This window comes from Haliotis cracherodii, unplaced genomic scaffold (assembly GCF_022045235.1).
Source record: "Haliotis cracherodii isolate W230 unplaced genomic scaffold, xgHalCrac1.p SCAF_26, whole genome shotgun sequence".
In the NCBI taxonomy this organism is placed as follows: domain Eukaryota; kingdom Metazoa; phylum Mollusca; class Gastropoda; order Lepetellida; family Haliotidae; genus Haliotis; species Haliotis cracherodii.
The window spans coordinates 3,148,392-3,172,210 of NW_027266282.1; the positions used below are offsets into that span (position 1 = coordinate 3,148,392).

Below are 23,819 nucleotides of genomic sequence, written 5' to 3' on the forward strand. Positions count from 1 at the left end.
TTACAATGACCTTTTAACAATTTCCAATATTGCTTGAGGATTCATTATGAAATTCTCGTAGTTTATGCCTAATGTGCTCAGTTTCTATCCTGATATATCTATTCATGGTCTTCTCATAATTAGTGCTAACTTCAGGTAAAAGAGATGTTGATTCGGACACGTTTCTTTGTACAATAATATCTTTTGTTTTAAAAAAGTGTTACAGTTTGCTCTCACATTCAGGGCTAAAGCAAAGTTTACTACAAGTGCGCCTGCTGTTACTTCCTGAAGTGATCTTTAACTTAGTCTGAGCATTCCCCAAAAATGTTGCAACCCGCAGTGACCTAGAATTTAGACTCAAAGTGTTTACATAGTAATGTGCAATGTTTCTAACGAATTCATCGGATGTCATCAAATTTGCCTGGTTTAGTTTCGGAAACTTCTAGTATCTGGCTATGCACTTGGAGACTTGTCATGTAATACATTCAGGTTAAAATGTACTTTCTGTGTACATCTGACAACACAGGGCAAACTTCACCTATTGACAAATAGATGATCATTGAAGGCCATTGCTGAGGAGATTACATAATCTGTTGTGCTTTCATCTTTTCAAGTAGTTTACCATGAAAACTATCTGGACCAAGTTTGCCATTACAAAAGAATCAATTTTAATTTTTGCATAATTCAATTAATCTAAATCCATAATAATTGGGTTTACCAATATCATAAAATGAACTGAGATTGAGGATTAAGATTCACTAGTTGATGGTGCCCTCTGATTACAATGTTTGGGATTTAACTTCGTCCTTAATTAAACAAACCTGCCATCGTCTCACATACATCTGACACGTGTCGAGCTTTAAAAACGTGCCATTAAACATGGTTCTACTTCTAGGTACTCATCACTGGTAGGAAAGGGGGCCTTATACCCTGCTGGGTAAATCGGTTTGAAATAATTTGTTGATCTTAGTCATTGAGTGGTAAGTCTTACATGCGCAAAAACTGATAGCTCGTTGATGGCGTGGCTCATGTTTATCATCAAACTGTTGTTTACTCCCAGCTTATTGTCAGTCAATGGAAAAAGGATTCACTTGAAGCCAGTGTTCGATCATTAATTGTGCACCTACACAAAACTTGTTTATTGAGGTTATGGATATGTAGCCACACAATGAAATAGTCTGAAAGAACAGAGAGAAAAACAAAAACAACATTCGTGGGCATAGCTCTCTATTGTTCTCAATACAATACACATAGAACACGCAAGACCTATATGTCCCATCATGAAGGTAGAACTATACTTTTGTGTTTGTTTGTTTGTTTCTTCGTTGTTTAACGCTGCACACAGCAATATTCTAGCCATGTGACGGCGGTCTGTAAATAATCGAGTCTGGACCATACCATACCATCCAATGATTAATGTCATTAGCATCGATCCACGCAGTTGAGAAATGATGACATGCATGTCAGCGAGCTTGACCACACCATCCCGTTAGTCATCTCGTTCGACAAGCATTGCCGTTTCTTACAGCAAGTTGGATTTAACGCCGTTTAAACGTGAGTTCAGTCATTCATGGTGTGTCAGCTTATTGTCGATGGGATCCCGGAAGTGGCCAAGTTCGTAGACGCTTAGCAGTGTTATTCTGATTACAGCACAAAGCTCATGTCGGGCCGAATGAATGATTGAAACAATAACCACGGGTCCGGACCAGCTGAGGCAGGCACTGTTGTTGAGGGGATGTTCAAGTATCTCCACCAATTAAAGTGGGAACGAGAGCACCGCCACGTGCTCGTCTGTAACATTCACGTTACAGGGTACATAACATTTGTGTGGAGACCTTAATGAGTATTTTATCAATCTCACATTTTAACACAGGGAGGGGTACGGAGGGAGTACAGGAATAATTAGAGCCCAGAACAAGAATAAATGTTTCCCGGTTACCTTCTTTTCTAATTGATGGTGTATCCAATAACTTCATCGATACTATCGGACAGTTCACCTCATGTTACACCCACGAACAGTAAGCTTAATTATCAAATTTTACAAACACATTCACTGCGAATTCAGATTTTTCCTTTAATTTTCCTCTTTGTGTTGTCTCGCAAATGCAATTTGAAACCTGGCTTTAAAGTTCTCGTCCCCGTCAACATACGGGTACCAAAAGATGTAGTTTGTGTTCCATGCGTTGTTGAAGATGTTGAAGGCTGCCCCAGTGATGCGTTCACTAATGGGCTGGAGGGGCACGGGGAAGACCGCTGGGGGGTGGGTGGCTGAGCTCAACAACACAAGTGGAACGTCAGCACTCAGGAGGCGGAGTCCGTCACCGCTGTCGTTCAGGAAGTGGACACCGGCGTCAGTCGCTGCAATAACATGTGCATGAAAAATAGCTGAAGCCAGAAAACAAACAGAGTTATTACCCCTCGATCTATAAATATCTGGAGAATGGCCTCTTATATTATTAATTGGAGATACAAAATTGCGGTTGGTGTGTTGCAAATGCAACAGCAAAATTTCGGCACTTCGGGCGTGGAACATAAGAAATGTACTTTACATGTTAGTGGGGTATATCAAAAGTAATAGAACGGGTCTCAGCCAATCATAATCCGTCATTAATGCGTAATGTAAGGTCATAATTAAGGTTTTATGAAAATGCTTCAAGAGAAAACTGAAATAAATAATAATGTCGCACGGATGCGGTGTTTTCCATTTGACATCACCACCTCCCGATACCTATCAGGGGATGGAACCTGCTGTATCCTGTTTGAGAAGAGGGGTAACAATTAAAAAAACTAGAATGTGCTTTTACTCAAAAACATGTCTCAACCTCCATTTTGGATACATTAGATTTAATTTTTTAGTGTAATTATAAGTGAGTTTACAAACAAAAAAATATAAAAACAAATAATTTATAGACTGAAAAGATAGTGGTTTTATGCGGAAATATTCATTAGCTGTAGAGATTTGGCGAGAAACAATCGATACTTCTTTGAGACTAAGTCACAAGATACGTAAAATATAAGATTTTGAAAAAATACAAAATAGCCAGTTAAACTGATGAGCTATGCATATACCAAGTTTAGTTGAAAAACATTAAATGGTTTTCAAGTCAAGTCGTGGGATGGGAACGCAGATGCCGACGGGAACCATGCCAAAAACAAAGTCTCCCCTCCCTTCTTGAGGAAGACATTATAATACTGAACCGCAAAAGAAACATCACCATGGATAGATATATGAGAAACATTTGTCCAAACGCTGTAAACATATTTTGAGACATAATAAAAAGATGAAACTTGGCAAAACTGATCATCAAGGTTGAAATTAAAGTGTCAAATCTTCTTAAAGTGAAACACAACACTAATCTCGGTGAAAATGGCATCACAAGTCAGTATCTCGTGTGTCCGCAATGTGCATTGATGACTGCCGGGCAACGTCGGTACATGGAATGAATGAGGTGGTTGATGAAGGCCAGAGGCACTTGCGCCCACACTCTGAGGAACGCCTGACGCAGTTCAGCTGCAGTTGTCGGCCTTGGTCGGACGTTAATTCAACCGTCTTTGAATCTCGTCCCACAGGTGCTCAATGGGATTTAAATCGGGACTGAGGGCTTGCCACTGCATGGTTCTGATGCCATTCTGCTGGGGGAGGTGTCTTGTTGCTCTCACAGTGTGGGCACGGGCGTTATCATGCTGAAACTCGTGGTTTCGGCGACGTGCCAAATGAGGTATGGCGTGTCGTCTCAAGATTTGATCAATGTACCGAGCTGCTGTGACACTATTGCCTCTCCCTTGACAGATGTTCTGGAAGACCACAGTGCCTCTGTGCAAGACCAATTCCACCCCACACCATGATGCCCGGACCACCCCACGAGTCTCTCTCAACAACACAAGATTGTTGAGATACAGTAACGGCTCTCGTCTGAGAAGCTGACTCTTTTCCACTGCTGGTGGCGCCAATGCTGGTGCTGTGTTGCCCACTGAAGACATGGGTCCTTGGTGTGGCCTGTGACAGTGGAGGTGTCTGCTCGTCAATCGTCGACGCACGGTGTCCGCACTAATGTGTCGCTGGTGTGTCCCCATGGTCTGTCGAGCAGTTTCCGCAGCAGTAACAAAGCGATCTTGAAGATGCTGTCGCACAATCTGACGATCCTGACGTCGGGTGGTAACCCTTGGTCTTCCACTGCGTGGTCGGTCATCTGTAGTGTTGGTGGTCTGGTACCGTTGCTGGGACCTGTATATGGTCCTTACGTGGACTTGAAATGCATTGGCTACTTGCCGGGCGATTTGTCCGGCTTGCAATCGTCCAAGGGGTCGGTGTCGCTAATTTCTTGTCAATCTTGGGATGTGGTAGCAATTCAATATCGAATGAATGTTATCCGATCTGGGTGGATTTTTAAAGGGCAAGACATGGGGGAACGCATGTGCATTTCAATTTGCACGGAACTCACGAGCATTGGGTTACCATGGCCGTTGCCGTAATGCGTTTGGGCGATCGTTTTTATTGTCATCTGCTTCGTTTTTTTATCATCAAATTTCATTTTACCGGACAAGGTAATAATAAATTTTAGAAACTTTGACAAAAATTACTCAGATATTTAAATGACAAATTTTCATGCAATGTAACTTGGGGTGACGTTTCTTTTGCGGTTCAGTATAAATACGTCCCGTGGAAGTCAGGTGTGAACCATACAATATGTCATCACAAGGAAAAACATGCATGCCAATGTTCAGTTCTTCGTCATCAGCCTCGAATTTCACAGAATATATTTACACTGGCAAAATTGATTTTTGAGAGAATTCAAGAGCAATAGAATGCGTTTTGAGCAGAAATGGCTTAACAGTTGCCATAAACATTTTTTACAAAAAATGCTGTGGCGGCTATATCGGTTTTGAACCTTTTCAACAAACTGAGATGTCGTCATGGGTGGGAATACGCAAGTGAGGTTTCAACTTCATTGTTCAGTGGTTCCCGAGGAGATGTTTACAGATGCCGACGCTGATGCAGGACAAGCAGGCCATGACATTAGCTCCCTTGACTCTCAGTCAGGTGAGCTGAAGATTGAGGTGGGAGGTTGGAAAGTAAACAGAAACGTAATTAAGACATTTTTGGACAAGCTATTGTATGCTGTCAGCAAGTCAAACTGATGAATGGTGAGGGGGAATAAATACGTAAATAGAGGTGAAAGCTGTAATTACTGGATATCTGGTGGGAATGGGGCTACAAATTCGCAAAGACGTCTTATCTCCGCCATTTGCCGAACTCAAATAACCACAAATGGACTGCCTCGTGAAATCGACTGGCCTCTATTTAACGGTCGTCCGTGACGCACGTGCAAAACATGAAACGGGGTTCGTCATACGTGGACTCGTATATTGTACAGGTGAATTTACATGTATGGCATCGGACCCGTTTCTACCCACCATGACTGTACTGGCTTCCATTAAATACCACATTCAGAGGATCCACGAGTCTTCCAATCTTGGAGATCATCCAAGTCTGGTTACCGGCCGGTCGTGGCGCCAAGTTGTAGGATATAGCCTCGCTCAGCCGAGTCGTTGTTTTATTGAATAACTGCAGCGTCACATCAAGCCCTGGAAATACATGCTTCAAATGGGCAAGTTGTGAACGAAACTCTTGTAAGGATCTGGTAATATTCAAAAATGGGGTCCCGGTTTTGGGATATACTGAATAGACATATTGTCTTCAAAGGGGTGGGGGGTCAGGAACCCCTGAACCTCACATATATGATGATTTGAGTGAGTGAGAGGGATTATTGCTTGGCGACGCATTCTTTGAGACGAAATCCGCGAATCGCAATTTGCTAAAATTAAACATCGGCATCAACACATCAACATAGCAGATGATTCCCACCTGTAAATTGTTTCTTCCCCGAGATATGAACCGGGATGTGGGAGACGTACTGTATCCACACCTCAGCCGGCGCCCCGTAGTACGTCACGGGGGTGGCGTTGTCGGGCGTCAGCTTCGCGAGAACGTCACAGTTGCTCGTCGCGTCTGGACACAGAAAGAACCAGTTAAAACAAAGAACCATGTACGATTCATTGAAAATGTGTAGAATATACAACGCAACTCACTACATGCCCTACATGTTTCTGAAGCACGTACTCTTGTTTCTGTAAAGTGACGACAACGAATACGGCCAGAATCTGGACTCCGGGTGAGCATTCATAGTGGCGTTTGTTTTTGTGAACGGAGTACTGGAATTGGTTTTGTAGCAGTAATAGCGGGCTACGGCGACATCATCACTGTCGTTGTAGGTGCGGTACAAAAACTGACCCATCGGGTTGTCAGCACCGGCCCAGTTTACCTGCAGATACCGAAGGAAGGTGTGAGTGAGTGAGTTTGGTTTGACACCGCTTTGAACAGTATTCAAGTATATGACATTCAAGACTAGGTTCTTGTATAGAAGCGTATGGGACTGTGGAGATCTTGAGTGAGTGAGTTGGGTTTAATGCTCTTTGAACAGTATTCCAGTTACATCACGCCGTGTCAGCTTAACATGGGAGGAAATCCCGAAGTGATGCAGGTCTTAGACGTTTACCACTTTGATGAAACACATGAGATCACAGGTATTGTACTGACAAAGCTAGAATCAACCAGGATTCTAACCCACGATCATAGGTTTCTGGCCTGCCCAAGGAAAGCACTTCTACACAACAAACAGTTTGCTACCAACAAGTAAAAGAAGGCGGTGGTCTTTTGGGGTACATATACAGAAATCCAACTATATAACTACTTAGGATAAAATAATACAATATTTTTCCTTATCAATTTTCGTTTTTGCGTTCCAATGATTTGAACCATACCGTTGATAAATAATCTTTGCTGTGGATTTAAGTGAGTCGGTGAGTATGGTTTTACGCCGCTTTTAGCGATATTCCAGCAATATCACGACGGGGGACACCAGAAATGGGATTCACACAATGTACCTATGTCGGGAATCGAACCCGGGTCTTCGGCGTGACGAGCGAACGCTTTAACCACTAGGCTACCCGACCGCCCCCTGCTGTGTAGTTGATAGATATCGTGTTTGAGGTCAATATTCGACCAATCCGTAGCTGGGGTTCAATCAGCGAGTCCCTGAGATACAAATCAAGACTTCCGGGCATGTCAGTGAATTTAGAAGTGGGAAGTTTTGTGGTGATAATCGATTTTAATTATCTATCTGATGTCATGTGATATAACGTTTATTTGTTTCCTCTGTATTTGAAATATTAATAATGTTCGTATTTCGGACATGTTGCATGGCCTCTACCTTATTTAATGGATCATAGAGATGGACCATGGATCCATCGTGAGCAAACTGCATCGTCACGCCATCTCCACATGACAAGGGCGTTGTGGGATCCTCTATCAGCTGGTACTCTGTAATAAAATAACACCTATATATATCACCCGTTAACTAATTCTTGCATCAATTTGATACCAGCAACATCTAATAACCGCGACAGTTTGCAAAGTCTGTATACAGCAAAGGGTATTCCAGTCAATATTTTGAACCAGATGCGAAAATGACACCACAACCCAGGTAAACGACATGCCGTGTGTATTGGTAGTGTGTCGTAGGATAAATGTGTTTGTTTGTTGTTTAACGCCGCACTCAGCACTATTCAAGCTATATGACGTCTGTCTGTCAATAATCGAGTCTGGACCAGACATTCCAGCAATTGACATCACAAGCATCGATCCACACAATTGGAAGGCGATGACATGCATCAACCAAGTCAGCGAGTCTGACCACCCGATCCCGTTAGTCTCCTCTTATGGGGCTTTAACACAGGACGGCGACCTTTCTGCCTCCCGTGTGCGACCATAAATTCATGTTCAAAAATTCATGGCGACCAGGGCGTACATGGCGATGTCTCAACCTCCTGTGTACCACCTTGGAACGACCTAGGCAACCATTCTGCCTCCTTTGAGCCTCCAACGACGACCTGGCAAATTCTTTGGCCGAACACGGGAGTCACAAATGTCGCCATCCTGTGTAAAGGCCCCATTAGTGGTCGCCCAATTGTCGCCAGGTAATAGATGAGTCCTGCTGAAATATTTTCCCGTCAATCTGGGCGATGCTTCTGCCTCCCTTGTGCCTCCTTCTGGCGTGCATTGAACGATGACTGTGGCGACCGCCGTGCCTCCATTCGGCGACCACGGCAACCCTTGACACCATGGCAATGCTTCTTCCTCTTTTCTTCTCTCCTTTGAGCTAGCTGTAGTGCCTCCTCAGCCTGCCCATAGATAGATGGCTTGTACCTGCAGTGTTTCATTGTGGTTGCAGACCCTGAACAACTCGAGCTGTTACTGCTGAAGAACATCTGGAGCAGTTACATAGAAACATGATTTTCTGGGTTTAGGCGACCATTGAACGACCTGGCCAGTTTTTGATCGCTGAAAGGTGGCACAAAGGTCGCAGCCCTGTGTAAAGGGGACTTTACGATAAGCACAGTCGCCTTTTACGTCAAGCATGGGTTGCTGAAGACCTATTCTACCCTGGATCTTCACGGTTGCGCCAAATTCCACTCTAGTGAATCCTCAGGGTGCTATATTATTACCCCGGTCATGGATCAGTGGCTACTCGAATTCATTCTCAGCTCCCTGGGGAGTATACAACCCAAACTACCAGTGAGGCGCTAGAAGGTTAACAATCACCATCTCGTCCTGCATCCTATTATGGTGGAAGTGTTGCCGTTGCGACGTATATCATTCCTCACCTGTCAGGTCGGGTTTCACGGGGATAAGCTGTTTATAGCTCCTCTGGATCTTCTTCACCAGAGGGTGGTCTGACAGAGCTGATAAAGCCAGGTCCAGGAACTGACGCTGTTCATTCCAGGAAGCCACGTGAGTGATGAAGTCACTTGCTGAAACATGCACGACAAACACATTAACCCTGCACACGCTAACATATGGCCATTTTGTACAATGTCAGCTGTGTATGAGGACTACGTACTATTCCGGGCCCTGGAAATTGCTTCATTCGTCCAGTTCGTGTTGTCCCTCAGTCTCTTCAGGCCCCACGTGTGTTCTCCCGCCTTGATGAGCCACTTGGTGGATGTCTTCAGGCGGGGGTCATCTCCGGAACAGTCACCTGATAGATGAAAGGGACCGACCATGTGATATTCTGGGGGAGGGCTGGGATTTCATCGAAAATAAATTGTCCCTGAAAAATCGTTACAATGTGTATCATTTCAGGGTATGAAACAACGATGTGATATTTTTCATAATAGTCAAATAACCCCTTCCAAAGATTTACCCACCTGAACTAAAACTGTAAAGGACCAGTCAAACCGCTTTATCTGCTTCATATTTAGATCTGTGTATGTCGAGCTATATGCCAGCAGCCCCAGCCTTTGTTGTCTGCATTTAACTTTTGATGATCAATCGAGTATGCTATTTCTAAGAAGATTTCAAAGAGTGGGATCGGAATTTCAAAAGGCGTTATGGTAGACATGTGGAGAATATTTCCAAATTTGATAAAAAGTTGCAAAAATGATGTCCGATGCAATTACCCATTTTGATTTGTACCATAGGTTCCCATGTTTTCAGGTTACAATTGGCTTGCCTTTGCACGTGTTTGTGACGGGTACCACCGGTGAGGCAGGATACGCTCACTTTTCGAGTGAGCACCTGGTATCATCACTATTTCAAAGTGATTCATAAACATATGCTTATGATATCGTTCAATGGATTTTTGATTATGGAAATGATTTTGTGGCTTTAATATTATAAATGTTCTACCTTTTTGGTAACATTTCTGTAAAGCGTCTGAAAAAGCCCTGAATCTGGCATTCTTTGCGGGATCAGACGCCACGCCCTGGATCCATGTGTCTCCAATCTCCACCTTCATCTTCGGTAGCTTATGCTTCACTTCTGACAGAGACTCCACGTATAGGTCAAAGGTCGAGGCCGTGACATTGGCACCAGGAAACACTCCTCGGACGACCGCATAGTTACTTAAAACCTCCTGACATAAAACACGAGATTGCAAAACACAACTTATAAACAATAAAACCCACAAACGCCAACCTAGTGTGTGGATACTCCCTCCTTGGGACAATTTCATTATTCAAAGCCAATATAGTCATGATTCTGTTAACAAAGTAGACACAATTTATGGACAACAATTTCTTTTATTACTGTACCGAAACGTCACCTTTGCAGTAATTTAAGAAGTTGTTATCCATAAATTGTGTCAACTTTGTCATCCGTCAATTTCTAAGTAATGCCTTTCAAACAATTAATGATTTTCTTATTCGCCGGTTTCAAAGAAAGTAGAAATGCGACTGTCTTGTCCACCAATCCGTACAGTGTACGGTCGTGATATATATAACACATGCACTGTTCACTTGGGCTATGCCACAGGCCCCTGAATCAGGATAGAGATTTTACTGAAACACCGAAGCCATTTCCTTAAGGCGTCGAGCGCTCTGATTGGTAAAGATCACCACGTTCGTTTGTTATGGTGGGAAAGCGGACCAATCAGAGCGCTCGACCAATCTCATTCAAATCAGATCTTAGTTCTCGCTACCGCTAAACAAAGATCTGTGGACATCCCATTACGGGTCACGTCAGGCCGACCTTGCGCGAACTTTGATCGACCAATGGAATGACCAATCAGAAGGCAGCTTTCTCGTGCTTAACGACACTAATTTCAATATGGCGACTACGTTTCGAAACATATTTTGACAAATTCTCGATTACAAATTTGAAACCTAAACAAAAGAACATTCTGGAATGGCTAATAGACGGTCTAGATTGTATGGATTCAGTCTTTAAACCCGTAACTATCGTCCGGAATACCCCGTGTAAAAGTTTTTGAAATTGCATGATAAGAAATCACATTCCGACTGTCACTTTCATAATCTGGTAAGCGACGCTCTGATTGGTCAGATGAAAGGTCGTTCCGACGTGACACCCTAACGGGATGTCTTCAGATCTTTGTTTAGCGGCAGCGAGAACTAAGGTCTGATTTTAATTGATTGAGCGCTCGAGGCCATTAAGAGCGGATATTTTTGTTTCCGTGACCGACAGCCGCGATTGAGCCAATATTTCGATAAAATCAACCAATATAGGTACTAAATTCCAAAAATGAAATTTTGTGGCATCCCGTGTGTATGTGGAGGAGGTGGGGAGGTATTACGAACATGACATGCATACATTTCCATTTAATTTACACGATACAGCCGATTTCAACTTGGCCAAGATGGTGAGTGACGTACCATATGTATGTATCGGGGATAGGCATGCGCCTATATATGTAGTTATATGATAGGTGTCACATCCCGTCAGTATACAGATTGGCACCAAAGGAGATCCAAAGTATTCGCACTTACCGTATAGTTTATTGGCGGGCCGCTATTGTCCGTCCTGAAGGCAAAGCAAAGAGCTTCACGGAAACCCTTCACTATAACACAATCATCGCGGCTCAGACCACCAGGATCGGTAGCGTTAGGGCCGGGGTTGCCTGGGTAACCACCTGAAATACAGTCATATTAAAGTTCGGTATTGTTAAACATATTTCATAACAATTCAGCTGTCCATAAATCTTCTTATTAAGTTGAGTTTGATGCACGGCCAAGTTATGTAGTGACATGTTAAGCAAACACAAATGTTTGACCTTGCATTAGCTTGGATTAACGAGCTTACCTTTGTGCCACATTGCGATGACCTCGCTGTCCTTGAACCTCCAGATGAAAGGGTTAGGGACATCGGGAGGCGCTGAGCCATCATTGACGCCCACGCTGACAGCAACAACTCCGTTCTCAGCCAACACAGGAATCACGGCCTTGGTCATACCTTGGTATAGACATGTTAAAGATGAAGCATTATCATTGAATAGCGAAGCATATACTGAACAAGAAAGTTAAGGTCATGAACATTTATGGGGATATATCTTTTTTTAAAGTGTGTGCTCAGTCTTCACTAGAAAAATATCACCCAAAATATCCGTGATCCCTAACTTTGTTTGTTCAGTATATACGAATGGATACTTCTGTTCACAACAGTGAGTGAGTTTACGCCGCTTGGATGAGTATTTCAGTTATATGGACGACGTACGTCTCGGGAAAACAGGCCCGAGACTGTATACGCTTATCATTTTAGTCAAACACAACGCCACACGGCCAAGAATCGTAATCAGAGCGAATATTTGATTCGAATTTGGATCACCGGATTCTGGTACAATTAATTGACGACAAATTGCACATGACATTACGTCTCCTTGGACCACAGTAGCTACCCGTCTTTCTCATTCTCTTACTAGGATCTTACTGTAATGAAAAATTGGTTCTGTAATACACTGCCGGACAGAAGAAAGTGTACACAGGAAAATTTCGATTTGACAAAACGTTATAAGGCTGAACAATTGCCGAAAGAATGCGAACATAAGCTCCAAAATACAACTTTCATACGTCACCATTGACTAAAATCATTTCTTGTTTGCTTCATATTTGGCCACCATCAAACATTGGGTATACGTTTATATCAGTCAACAGTTACAACGTTCAAAGTATTATGTAATGGAATTGCTGTGTTAAAACTGGCGCATAACATTCCTATTTAATAATCATTATATTTCCCTATACGTAAAACTAACGGACAACACAGGACAGAAAACCTCGACGTGATGATTGACCCCGTTGAATATGAATGAGCGGCATAGTCCATTTATGTTCCTGGAGTGAATGGTACAAATTAGCACAATAGTTTAACGCAGCAACTTGCCTAGTTCTAGTTCTAGTATCACAGCAAGAACCGATCTGCACGGTAATGACACTGGAATGACTGACGCATACATGAACATACGCAGGGCCAGGCTGTCACATAGCAACATATAGCTGTTGCCCTGTGTGTATATTCCAACCAACTGTGCACTCTGTAGACTCGACCAGAGCAAGTGTCACGCCGATGCGAATTCGAATTTGAAACTCGACCACGCGCAGGTTACACGATTCTGTCTGTCAGTGATACCTGGAACATCTCTCTGGCTCATGGTGGAGTAGGTTCTTTTGATGCCAAACTGGTGGTCAAGATCCTTGCTGACGTTGAGACTGAGCTGGAAAAGAAGCTGCGAGAAGTATTCCGGCTGCATGTTCATAGCCCCAGCATGCCACGCAATGTCCCCTTGTTTCACCGCGGCCTCGAACGCGGACAACTGCTGGCTGGAGGGACACTGGAGGAAAGAAACATAATGATTGCAATTTACCAGAAACACAGCAACTGTTTTATCCTGGTAGGTTTGATAGAATGTGTTTCAGCATTCATTTATGTTAGTCCGCAGTGAACCACGCTTGTAAAGCCCGAATACAAAAAAACGATTGAGTCGGGATATATGATTTGTTCGTGTATTTGTTGTTTAACTCATGAACTGACGCCTATGCCCCCCCCCCCCCCCCCCCCCCCCCCCCCAAGTGAACTGTTGCAATATACGAATATTGTTCAGATTGTCTGGATAAAACATATGTTTGTTTGTTGTTTAACGCCGCACTCAGCAATATTCCAGCTATATGACGGCGATCTGTGAATAATCGAGTCTGGACCAGACAACCCAGTGATTGGCATCGATCTACACAATTGGGATACGATGACATGCATGAAGAAAGTCAGCGAGTCTGACCACCCGATCCCGTTGGTTGCCTTTCACAGCAAGCATGGGTTGCTGATTACCTATTCTAACCCGGATCTTCACGGGGACTTAACCGTACATGAGACGCTTCAATAGTTCAATAGTTGCCTTGAGTATGTTTCAGAAATGAGTATTTTACGTCAGCTGCCTCCGGTTCGTGGACTGGACACTGGCGAATGTTGGCGATACGTTCTTTATGGTATAATCATCCTTATGAAGCAGAACCTATATGCATGAAGTATACTTATCTTTAAGCAATTTTAAATGACACGTATACATAGTCTATTACACACACTGCACGTTACCGCGATTGACCTCACGTAGTGTGAAACTGAAGGCCGCTCACGTGGATGGGCACTCCGTTGAGGACGGGGGTAAGGAGGTGACAGTTGGTGTACAGATACACAAGCCAGGGGTGGGTCGTGTAGATGAAGGTCTCCGTATGTCCGCCCCTCCTCAGGTCCCCCGCCACCTGCATGGCCCGGGGGTAGTACACGTCAAAGTACCTGTTGATGACATTACTGGCGTACCCGACTGTAGGGTCAATACCATCGTAACCAACATCTACAAACAAGCACAAACTAGCATTACCATTACGACGACGGACATACACCACTGATTGAACCCTTGCTTTTGAAGAGTAAATGGGAAATATATGTTTTTCCAAATAGTTGTTTTATACTTTGTAAATCAGCGTTTATGTCAAACATTTCGCTACAATTAAGACAGGGGGACATTATTTAGCCTACACTTGATTCGTACACCAGCGTGTGCGGCAGGACCGCCGACAGCCTCACATTGCCCAGGTTGCATAGTCACGTGGTACAAGATAACGTCAAGTGGCGTCTCTGACACACTATACAGCTGCACTAGATCGCAAAAAAATTACAGCTCGGCGTTGTTAACACTATTTCTGCATGTGGAACACACAGATTGTCCTACTTGGCACACAACATTGAATTTGGCGGCGTTTTGATGCATCGTGTGTTTAAATCCCCGCTAGCCCAGATTATGTGTCTAGCTTTGTTATCAAGGTGGTAAACGTCCGAGGTCTGTATACCAGTGTAAAATACATTCAATATTGTTCCAATATTTTCTGTAAATATTAGCGTTTTCTGATATAATTATTCACTAAATATAAATGGAATTAAACTAATCATAAAATTGTCATTACCTACAGTATATCGACAAGCAAGTACATCTTGTAGACGTTACATGTCAGACAGAACACTGACAGCTACAAGGCATGCTGTAGTGACGTAAGATGGACGTATCCATCAAACTCATCGCTCGGTGAATTCAATTGTCCATCTTCCCAGAAGTTATCATTATGTAATAATACAGCATCAATACCTCGTGACGTATCGTTGGTCAATATATAGATCAAGACAGTGCACAATTCACTGGTCAGTACACAGCACCACTGACAGTAAACTGCTGATTGTAATCGTTCCTCTTCTTACTAAGGTATATCAGGTTCCCAAACACGGGCCAAATGCTTGGTTATACCTGCATCACTTCGAGATTTCCTCACACATCACGCTGACACGCCGTGATAGAACTGGAATACTGTTCAAAGCGGCTTTATACCAACCTTACTCATTCCCTGATAAATTGCTTCAGGCTTTTCTTGTCGTGATTACAACTTACTCTAGCAATTACAGTCTATAACGTGAAACTAGTTTGGGCGATAATACGTCTGTCCCATCAAATCAAATTTAAAGGATGGAATTCCGGTGGGATTCTCACCTAAATGGTTCATGAAGATGACATGCACCTTGTCGATGTCATGTTTTGGCTTGGCCGTCTGAAACAGACTGGGATGCTGAAACAACTGACAGGACAACATCGCAATGGAACTTGAGCCACCTCTCCAAGGGTGTTCAAGTTCTATTACTTATATTTCGACATAGTTCATAATATCGTATTATTAGGAGTCTTTGCAACTGCAGATATCATGCAATTGAATTAATTTATGATAGCAATATAGACGATATGGGTTTAATGAAAATAACAGATATCCCCGTGTTATGGGTTTTCGGACGCCTAAGAAACATTTGTAATTTTCTCGTTAATCACAAGAACAAACGTAAAACATCTCACTCACTTACACAAAACGACTCATCTCAAAAACAGGTCATCATCGGAGTATTTGCATTGTCTGTGTGACGCCACACCCCTTGTTATAGCGCGAGGAATCGCAATGACCATGGCAGTGCGAAAACATTCGATGTCCGAAAACCCATGATCAGACGATATACATGTGCCTCTTGATTTAATTGATTATTGAAAAATATTTTATCGTTCAAAGGTGTCCGGACAGACTCCAGATACGACGTGCGCATGTTTACTGTGAATGGTATGCAAAGCCAGGAATATTGCAGATTTAATCTACTTGTAAGGAAGCTGATTTGGTTGCTGCTACTCACGGATGCTGATGTTACCAGACACGCTAGACCAAAGACAACTACTGGTGTTACCGCCATTGTTGGCGCCCCAACAGACTGTGTGTGCGACTTATGATAACAGTGAGTTCATCACATCATATCAGTGACCCGACAAACATCCTCATCTATCCTGTCGTATATCTATGCCTGCAGCATCCTAGGTCACCACGAAGGCAAGTATCAGTGAAGGACATCTGTACTCGTGTCCTCAGACAGGCCTCAATCCTTCAACCTAAAGCAAGAACGTCAACGCATATTTCACTTATTGAAACGTTTAGGAGAAATCGGGATGTCGGAACAACAATAGCGACGTATTTTGCTTCCGGTCTCTGTACAGACGACACTGTCATATTATCGCCATAGAAACACTGGAATATAATGACTGGTCATGAATATATGTTGTTTTTTTAACTGCCGTCAGCTATAGTAAAAACATATGAACAATCCGGGTCAGGCAAGCTAGTGGTTGACAGCATGAGCAGCGATCATCTCCGGTGAAACTAGATAATACTCATTCTTACCACGCGTCCCTTACAATTCGGCTCTTATGATTGGTTTGGTTTTTTTTGTTTAACGCCGCACTGAGCAATATTCCAACTATATGATGGCGGTCTGTAAATTATCGAGTCTGGACCAGACAATCCAGTGATTGACATCATGAGCATCAATCCACGCAATTGGGATACGAGCATCGATCCACGCAATTGGGAAACGATTGCATCAACCAAGTCAGATAGCTTAGGGTATATGGGACGGGTCGATAGATGGACCATCTTTGTTTTATGGGGTATATGGGAGGGGTCAGTGGATGAAATATCTTTGTTTTATGAGGTATATGGGACGGGTGGATAGAAGGACCATTATTGTTTTATGGGGTATATGGGACGGGTCGATAGAGGGACCATCTTTGTTTTATGGGGTATATGGGACGGGTCGATAGAGGGACCATCGTTTTTTTATGGGGTATATGGAATGGGTCAATAGTTGGAACATCTTTGTTTTATGTGGTATATGGGACGGGTCGATAGTAGGACCATCATTGTTTTGTGGGGTATATGGGACTGGTCGATAGATGGACAATCATTGTTTTATGGGGTATATTGGACGGATCGATAGATGGACCACCATTGTTTTATGGGGTATATGGGACGGATCGATAGAGGGACCATCATTGTTTTATGGGGTATATTGGACGGGTTAATAGATGGAACATCTTTGTTTTAGGGGGTATATGGGACGGATCGATAGAGGGACCATCATTGTTTTATGGGGTATATTGGACGGGTTAATAGATGGAACATCTTTGTTTTAGGGGGTATATGGGACGGGTCGATAGAGGGACCATCTTTGTTTTATGTGGTATATGGGATGGGTCGATAGAGGGACCATCTTTGTTTTATCGGGTATATTGGACGGATCGATAGATGGACAATCATTGTTTTGTGGGGTATATGGGACTGGTCGATAGATGGACAATCATTGTTTTATGGGGTATATTGGACGGATCGATAGATGGACCACCATTGTTTTATGGGGTATATGGGACGGATCGATAGAGGGACCATCATTGTTTTATGGGGTATATTGGACGGGTTAATAGTTGGAACATCTTTGTTTTATGTGGTATATGGGACGGGTCGATAGTAGGACCATCATTGTTTTGTGGGGTATATGGGACTGGTCGATAGATGGACAATCATTGTTTTATGGGGTATATTGGACGGATCGATAGATGGACCACCATTGTTTTATGGGGTATATGGGACGGATCGATAGAGGGACCATCATTGTTTTATGGGGTATATTGGACGGGTTAATAGATGGAACATCTTTGTTTTAGGGGGTATATGGGACGGATCGATAGAGGGACCATCATTGTTTTATGGGGTATATTGGACGGGTTAATAGATGGAACATCTTTGTTTTAGGGGGTATATGGGACGGGTCGATAGAGGGACCATCATTGTTTTATGGGGTATATTGGACGGGTTAATAGATGGAACATCTTTGTTTAATGGGGTATATGGGACGGGTCGATAGAGGGACCATCATTGTTTTATGGGGTATATTGGACGGGTTAATAGATGGAACATCTTTGTTTAATGGGGTATATGGGACGGGTCGATAGAGGGACCATCATTGTTTTATGGGGTATATTGGACGGGTTAATAGATGGAACATCTTTGTTTTAGGGGGTATATGGGACGGGTCGATAGAGGGACCATCTTTGTTTTATGTGGTATATGGGATGGGTCGATAGAGGGACCATCTTTGTTTTATCGGGTATATTGGACGGATCGATAGATGGACAATCATTGTTTTATGGGGTATATTGGACGGGTCGATAGAAGAACCATCATTGCTTCATGGGGTATATCGGACGGATCGATAGAGGGACCATCTTTGTTTTATGGGGTATATGGGACGGATCGATAGATGGACCACCCTTGTTTTATGGGGTATATGGGACGGGTCGATAGAGGGACAATCATTGTTTTATGGGGTATATTGGACGGATCGATAGATGGACCACCATTATTTTATGTGGTATATGGGACGGATCGATAGATGGACCACCTTTGTTTTATGGGGTATATGGGACGGATCGATAGATGGACCATCTTTGTTTTATGGGGTATATGGGACGGGTCAGTGGATGAAATATCTTTGTTTTATGAGGTATATGGGACGGGTGGATAGAAGGACCATTATTGTTTTATGGGGTATATTGGACGGGTCGATAGAGGGACCATCTTTGTTTTATGGGGTATATGGGACGGGTCGATAGTAGGACCATCTTTGTTTTATGTGGTATATGGGACGGGTCGATAGAGGGACCATCATTGTTTTATGGGGTATATTGAACGGATCGATAGATGGACAATCATTGTTTTATGGGGTATATTGGACGGGTTGATAGAAGAACCATCATTGCTTCATGGGGTATATCGGACGGGTCGATAGAGGGACCATCTTTGTTTTATGTGGTATATGGGACGGGTCGATAGAAGAACCATCATTGCTTCATGGACAATCATTGTTTTATGTGGTTAATCGGACGGATCGATAGAGGGACCATCTTTCTTTTATGGGGTATATGGGACGGGTCGATAGATGGACCATAGATGTTTTATGTGGTATATGGGACGGGTCGATAGAAGAACCATCATTGCTTCATGGACAATCATTGTTTTATGTGGTTAATCGGACGGATCGATAGAGGGACCATCTTTGTTTTATGGAGTATATGGGACTGGTCGATAGAGTGACCATCATTGTTTTATGGGGTATATGGGACGGGTCGAGAGAAGGACCACCATTGTTTTGTTAGGTATATGGGACGGGTCGATAGAGGGACCATCATTGTTTTATGGGGTATATGGGACGGGTAGAAGGAGGACCATCATTGTTTTATGGGGTATATGGGACGGGTCGATAGAGGAACCATCATTGTTTTATGCGGTATATGGAACGGTCGATAGAGGAACCGTTATTGTTTTATGTGGTATATGGAACGGTCGATAGAGGGACAATCATTGTTTTATGGGGTATATGGGACGGGTCGAAGGAGGACCATCATTGCTTCATGGGGTATATGTGACGGGTTGATAGATGGACAATCATTGTTTTATGGGGTATATGGGACGGTAATAACCTGTGTCCCAATAGCACCAACTTTGACATCTAAAGACAATTACCTATCACATAAAACCATAAACATTCCAATGGTTACACCTTGAAGAACATACGGGGCTTGTGTGTTTGAGGTGTTACCAGAAGATTCTCAGAAGTCATAGTAACAAGGGGTGAGTAGTCACTGGAGAGACGCAATATAATCTACAATTATCTTTTATATGCCCGAGGAGTGGTTAGGTAGCCTAGCTAGTCGTTAATGCGTTCGATCGTCACGCCAAAGACCCGGGTTCGATTCCCCACATGGGTACATTGTGTGAAGCCCATTTCTGGTGTCCCCCGCCGTGACATTGCTGGAATATTGCTAAAAGCGGCGTGAACCCATATTCATTCACATTGTTATATATATATATGTGTGTGTGTGTGTGTGTATGTGTGTGTGTTTGTGTGTGTCTGTGTGTTTGTGTCTGTGTGAGTGTCTGTGTGTGTGTGTCTGTGTGTGTGTATGTGTGTGTGCATGTGCATGTGTGTGCATATATGTGTGTGTGTCTGTGTGTGCATGTGTGTGTGTCTGTGTGTGTGCATGTGCATGTGTGTGTGCATGTGTGTGTGTCTGTGTGTGTGCATATGCATGTGTGTGTGCATGTGTGTGTGTCTGTGTGTGTGTCTGTGTATGTATGTGCATGTGTGTGTCTGTGTGTGTGCATGTGTGTCTGTGTGTCTGAGTGTGTGTGTGTGTGTTTCTGTGTGTGTGTGTGTGTTTCTGTGTGTCTGTGTCTGTGTCTGTGTCTGTGTGTGTGCATGTGTGTGTGTGTGTGTGTGTGTGTGTGTGTGTGTGTGTGTGTGTGTGTGTGTGTGTGTCTGTGTCTGTGTCTGTGTCTGTGTCTGTGTCTGTGTGTGTGCACGTGTGGTGTGGTGGGGAGGAGTGGGACTGTGTTGTACTAGTATTTGAAAACAAAATGCCCTAGGCAACCAAAACAATGCTGGCACGTCGATGTCCTGATTAAAAAGTGTTGTGTTTCAAAACCAAATGTTCAGGTCCTCCTTTCAGAGATAAGACTTGTATGTCTTCAAACAGCGTCTTTAACGAACATCCCACATATTTTATTCAACAGATGTTGAATTCAAAGTGCCGTGCCGGGCTTTGATTTTGCCAATCTGATCAGACATTCCGATTCCTCTGAACAAGGAAAGAGATCAGTCCGGGCGGAAGTGCAGTTGGAGCCCATGGGAATGCCTATTTCCTTCCTCAATGTCCTATCCCCACATTTCAAGGCGCATGTATATGTATCTATGAGGAAGTCCAGCATTTCATATATCGTTCTCTCAGTAAAAATATTATTTCATTTGATATTTGCTTTGCTTTGCATAGTTGGCAAATTGTCCTGAATCCTTGAAGATATAGATATAACTATACCCATGATCACGGCGTCTTGCATCTTCCCGAGACAAGAGCATCCACCAGCCAATATCAAAGCCTAGTTTTCACCCTTGCCATTTCAAGCCTACTTTTCACTGCTAAAGCAGACGCTTTGGGCTTGACTATCGCACATATCCATAGTCCAATCAGATAACCTTTTTTACAAAAACAGTACCCGGGTCCGCCGCGTGTAAACATTTGCGCTGAAATTACAATTAAGCGAAGACAAATAGTTTCGAATCCTTTCCAAGTTTTCAATCAACACGCCGACGTATTTTGTGCCTATATTTAGTTAAGAGCAAACTTCATTCTGTTTTAACTCGAACGACTGACAAATAGGACTGAACCGGCAAGCGTGAAAACTAGACTTTGCTAAAGTTGACACTTGAAGTTATACAATACTCATTACTTGATACTCACGGGTCTGCATCCACACAAGATACAATACATCCCACACACTCTATCTGAATACACTTCCCGGGTCGGCATCCACACACGATACAATACATCCCACACACTCTATCTGAATACACTTCCCGGGTCTGCATCCACACAAGATACAATACATCCCACACACTCTATCTGAATACACTTCCCGGGTCTGCATCCACACAAGATACAATACATCCCACACACTCTATCTGAATACAGTACCCGGGTCGGCATCCACACAAGATACAATACATTCCACACACTCTATCTGAATACAGTACCAGGTTCGGCATCCACACAAGATACAATACATCCCACTCACTCTATCTGAATACAGTACCAGGTTCGGCATCCACACAAAATACAATACATCCCACTCACTCTATCTGAATACACTTCCCGGGTCTGCATCCACACAAGATACAATACATCCCACACACTCTATCTGAATACACTTCCCGGGTCTGCATCCACACAAGATACAATACATCCCACACACTCTATCTGAATACAGTACCCGGGTCGGCATCCACACAAGATACAATACATTCCACACACTCTATCTGAATACAGTACCAGGTTCGGCATCCACACAAGATACAATACATCCCACTCACTCTATCTGAATACAGTACCAGGTTCGGCATCCACACAAAATACAATACATCCCACTCACTCTATCTGAATACACTTCCCGGGTCTGCATCCACACAAGATACAATACATCCCACACACTCTATCTGAATACAGTACCCGGGTCGGCATCCACACAAGATACAATACATCCCACACACTCTATCTGAATATACTTCCTGGGTAGGCATCCACACAAGATACAATACATCCCACTCACTACCTAAATAGTTACTCGGGTAGGCATCCCTACAAGGTACAGTATATGTTAGTCAAAATACTTTTTTTAAATAAAAACAACAAATACAGGATTGACATAATATATTCACGCAGTATTACAAAGAGAATAACTAAAGTATTGTGTGACGTCAGTGCTGGTGTTGCGATTTTATCAAATAACATTCTCCCCCTAATTGCTGGAAGAAAACATTTATCATTCTATCTGTTGAAATGTAAGTAAATAGCCTGCCACAAAAATTACATTGATGTGGGATATATTCTTTAAAAATATATTCAGGATCATAAATTTAAATTAAAAAAATATCTGATTTTGTACCTGTAGCAAAATATTTAATCTTGATACAAAATCCCAGCATGATTTTGATTTTGACTCGTAGCTTGACACTGTTGCGAAAAGTCAATAACAAAATCGTTTACAGGGAGCTGCGATTACCGCTGCTAGTTCATAATCAAAGTAACGATGTGAATGACTTCCAATCAGGAGACATGTTCTTTGTAGAGAGAGGGTTGTTTTATAGTGAAGACAGGACCTTGGGAACTACACACAATAAACATGATTATATTACAAGCTTGACAATCGCCAGTAGAAAGAAGACGAAACGTAGACTGTTTCTGTTTGATCATACTCTGCACAACATTGCCCCAGAGTATCTTGTTTGTTTGTTTGTTTGTTTGTTTGTTTGTTTGTTTGTTTGTTTGTTTGTTGTTTTACGCCGCACTCAGCAATATTCCAACTACATGATGGCGGTCTGCAAATAATCGAATCTGGACCAGACAATCCAGTGATTGGCATCATGAGCATCGATCCACGCAATTGGGATCAATGACATGTATCAACCAAGTCAGCGAGCTTGACCACCCGATCCCGTAAGTCGCCTCTTACGACATGCAGAGTCGCTTTTTACAGCAAGCGTGGGTTGCTGAAGACCTATTTTACCCCGGATCCTCACGGGTCACCCAGGGTATCTGACTACTTAGTACTATGCAGATTGCTCTACTGTGCTTCAAAAATCTTAGAAAATTTGTTAAGCATAATCGGTAAAATATGGCCTCTGTCTGTCTCTATACGATTTAGGAATGAAACGATTAACATAACGAAATAGAAATAGTAAATTATCTAATTATTCTTCTCCAGACAAATACTCATATTGAAAAGGGAAATAAAATGTTTCCCTCACACTGCATTACGCTAAGTCCGTGTTAGCTGAAGTATGAATGCAATAGAGACGGTATTTAAGCCACATGTATATCTCGGATTCGACAAACTAGCAATGTTTAAAAAAATAGCGGAGACACGAAAACGAAGTGCTTGTAACAAAATGTATTGAACCAAGGTGCTTGTTATCGCGTTTTTTTACGCTACATCTTCTACTTGATGTGTTTGTATGTCGTCCTCCGTTA

The 23,819-nt window shown here is 42.9% G+C and overlaps 1 protein-coding gene across 1 annotated transcript; it reads right to left on the bottom strand.

Moving 5' to 3' along the window:
• Positions 1 to 1,146: 1,146 nt before the first annotated feature.
• LOC139473000 (uncharacterized) lies at positions 1,147 to 16,118 on the bottom strand. The gene is made up of 14 exons (XM_071255498.1): positions 16,043 to 16,118; positions 15,363 to 15,420; positions 13,960 to 14,177; positions 12,959 to 13,160; positions 11,636 to 11,785; positions 11,323 to 11,465; positions 9,728 to 9,953; positions 8,940 to 9,077; positions 8,704 to 8,850; positions 7,251 to 7,360; positions 6,101 to 6,302; positions 5,846 to 5,989; positions 5,395 to 5,565; positions 1,147 to 2,337 (listed from the first exon to the last, which is right to left on the bottom strand). The coding sequence occupies exons 1-14, from the start codon at positions 16,097 to 16,099 to the stop codon at positions 2,054 to 2,056; spliced, it is 2,250 nt and encodes a 749-aa protein (XP_071111599.1). The 5' UTR covers positions 16,100 to 16,118; the 3' UTR covers positions 1,147 to 2,053.
• Between the last annotated feature and the right edge of the window lie 7,701 nt (positions 16,119 to 23,819).

Bases quoted from the DNA above. Each gene is read 5' to 3' on its own strand.
- LOC139473000 (XM_071255498.1), bottom strand. From the start codon at position 16,099: ATGGCGGTAACACCAGTAGTTGTCTTTGGTCTAGCGTGTCTGGTAACA. The intron at 11,786-12,958 runs GTATCACTGACA...GTCTATACCAAG, and splicing joins GAGCCAGAGAGATGTTCCAG to GTATGACCAAGGCCGTGATT. The intron at 9,954-11,322 runs GTAAGTGCGAAT...GTTTTATGTCAG, and splicing joins GCCCGCCAATAAACTATACG to GAGGTTTTAAGTAACTATGC.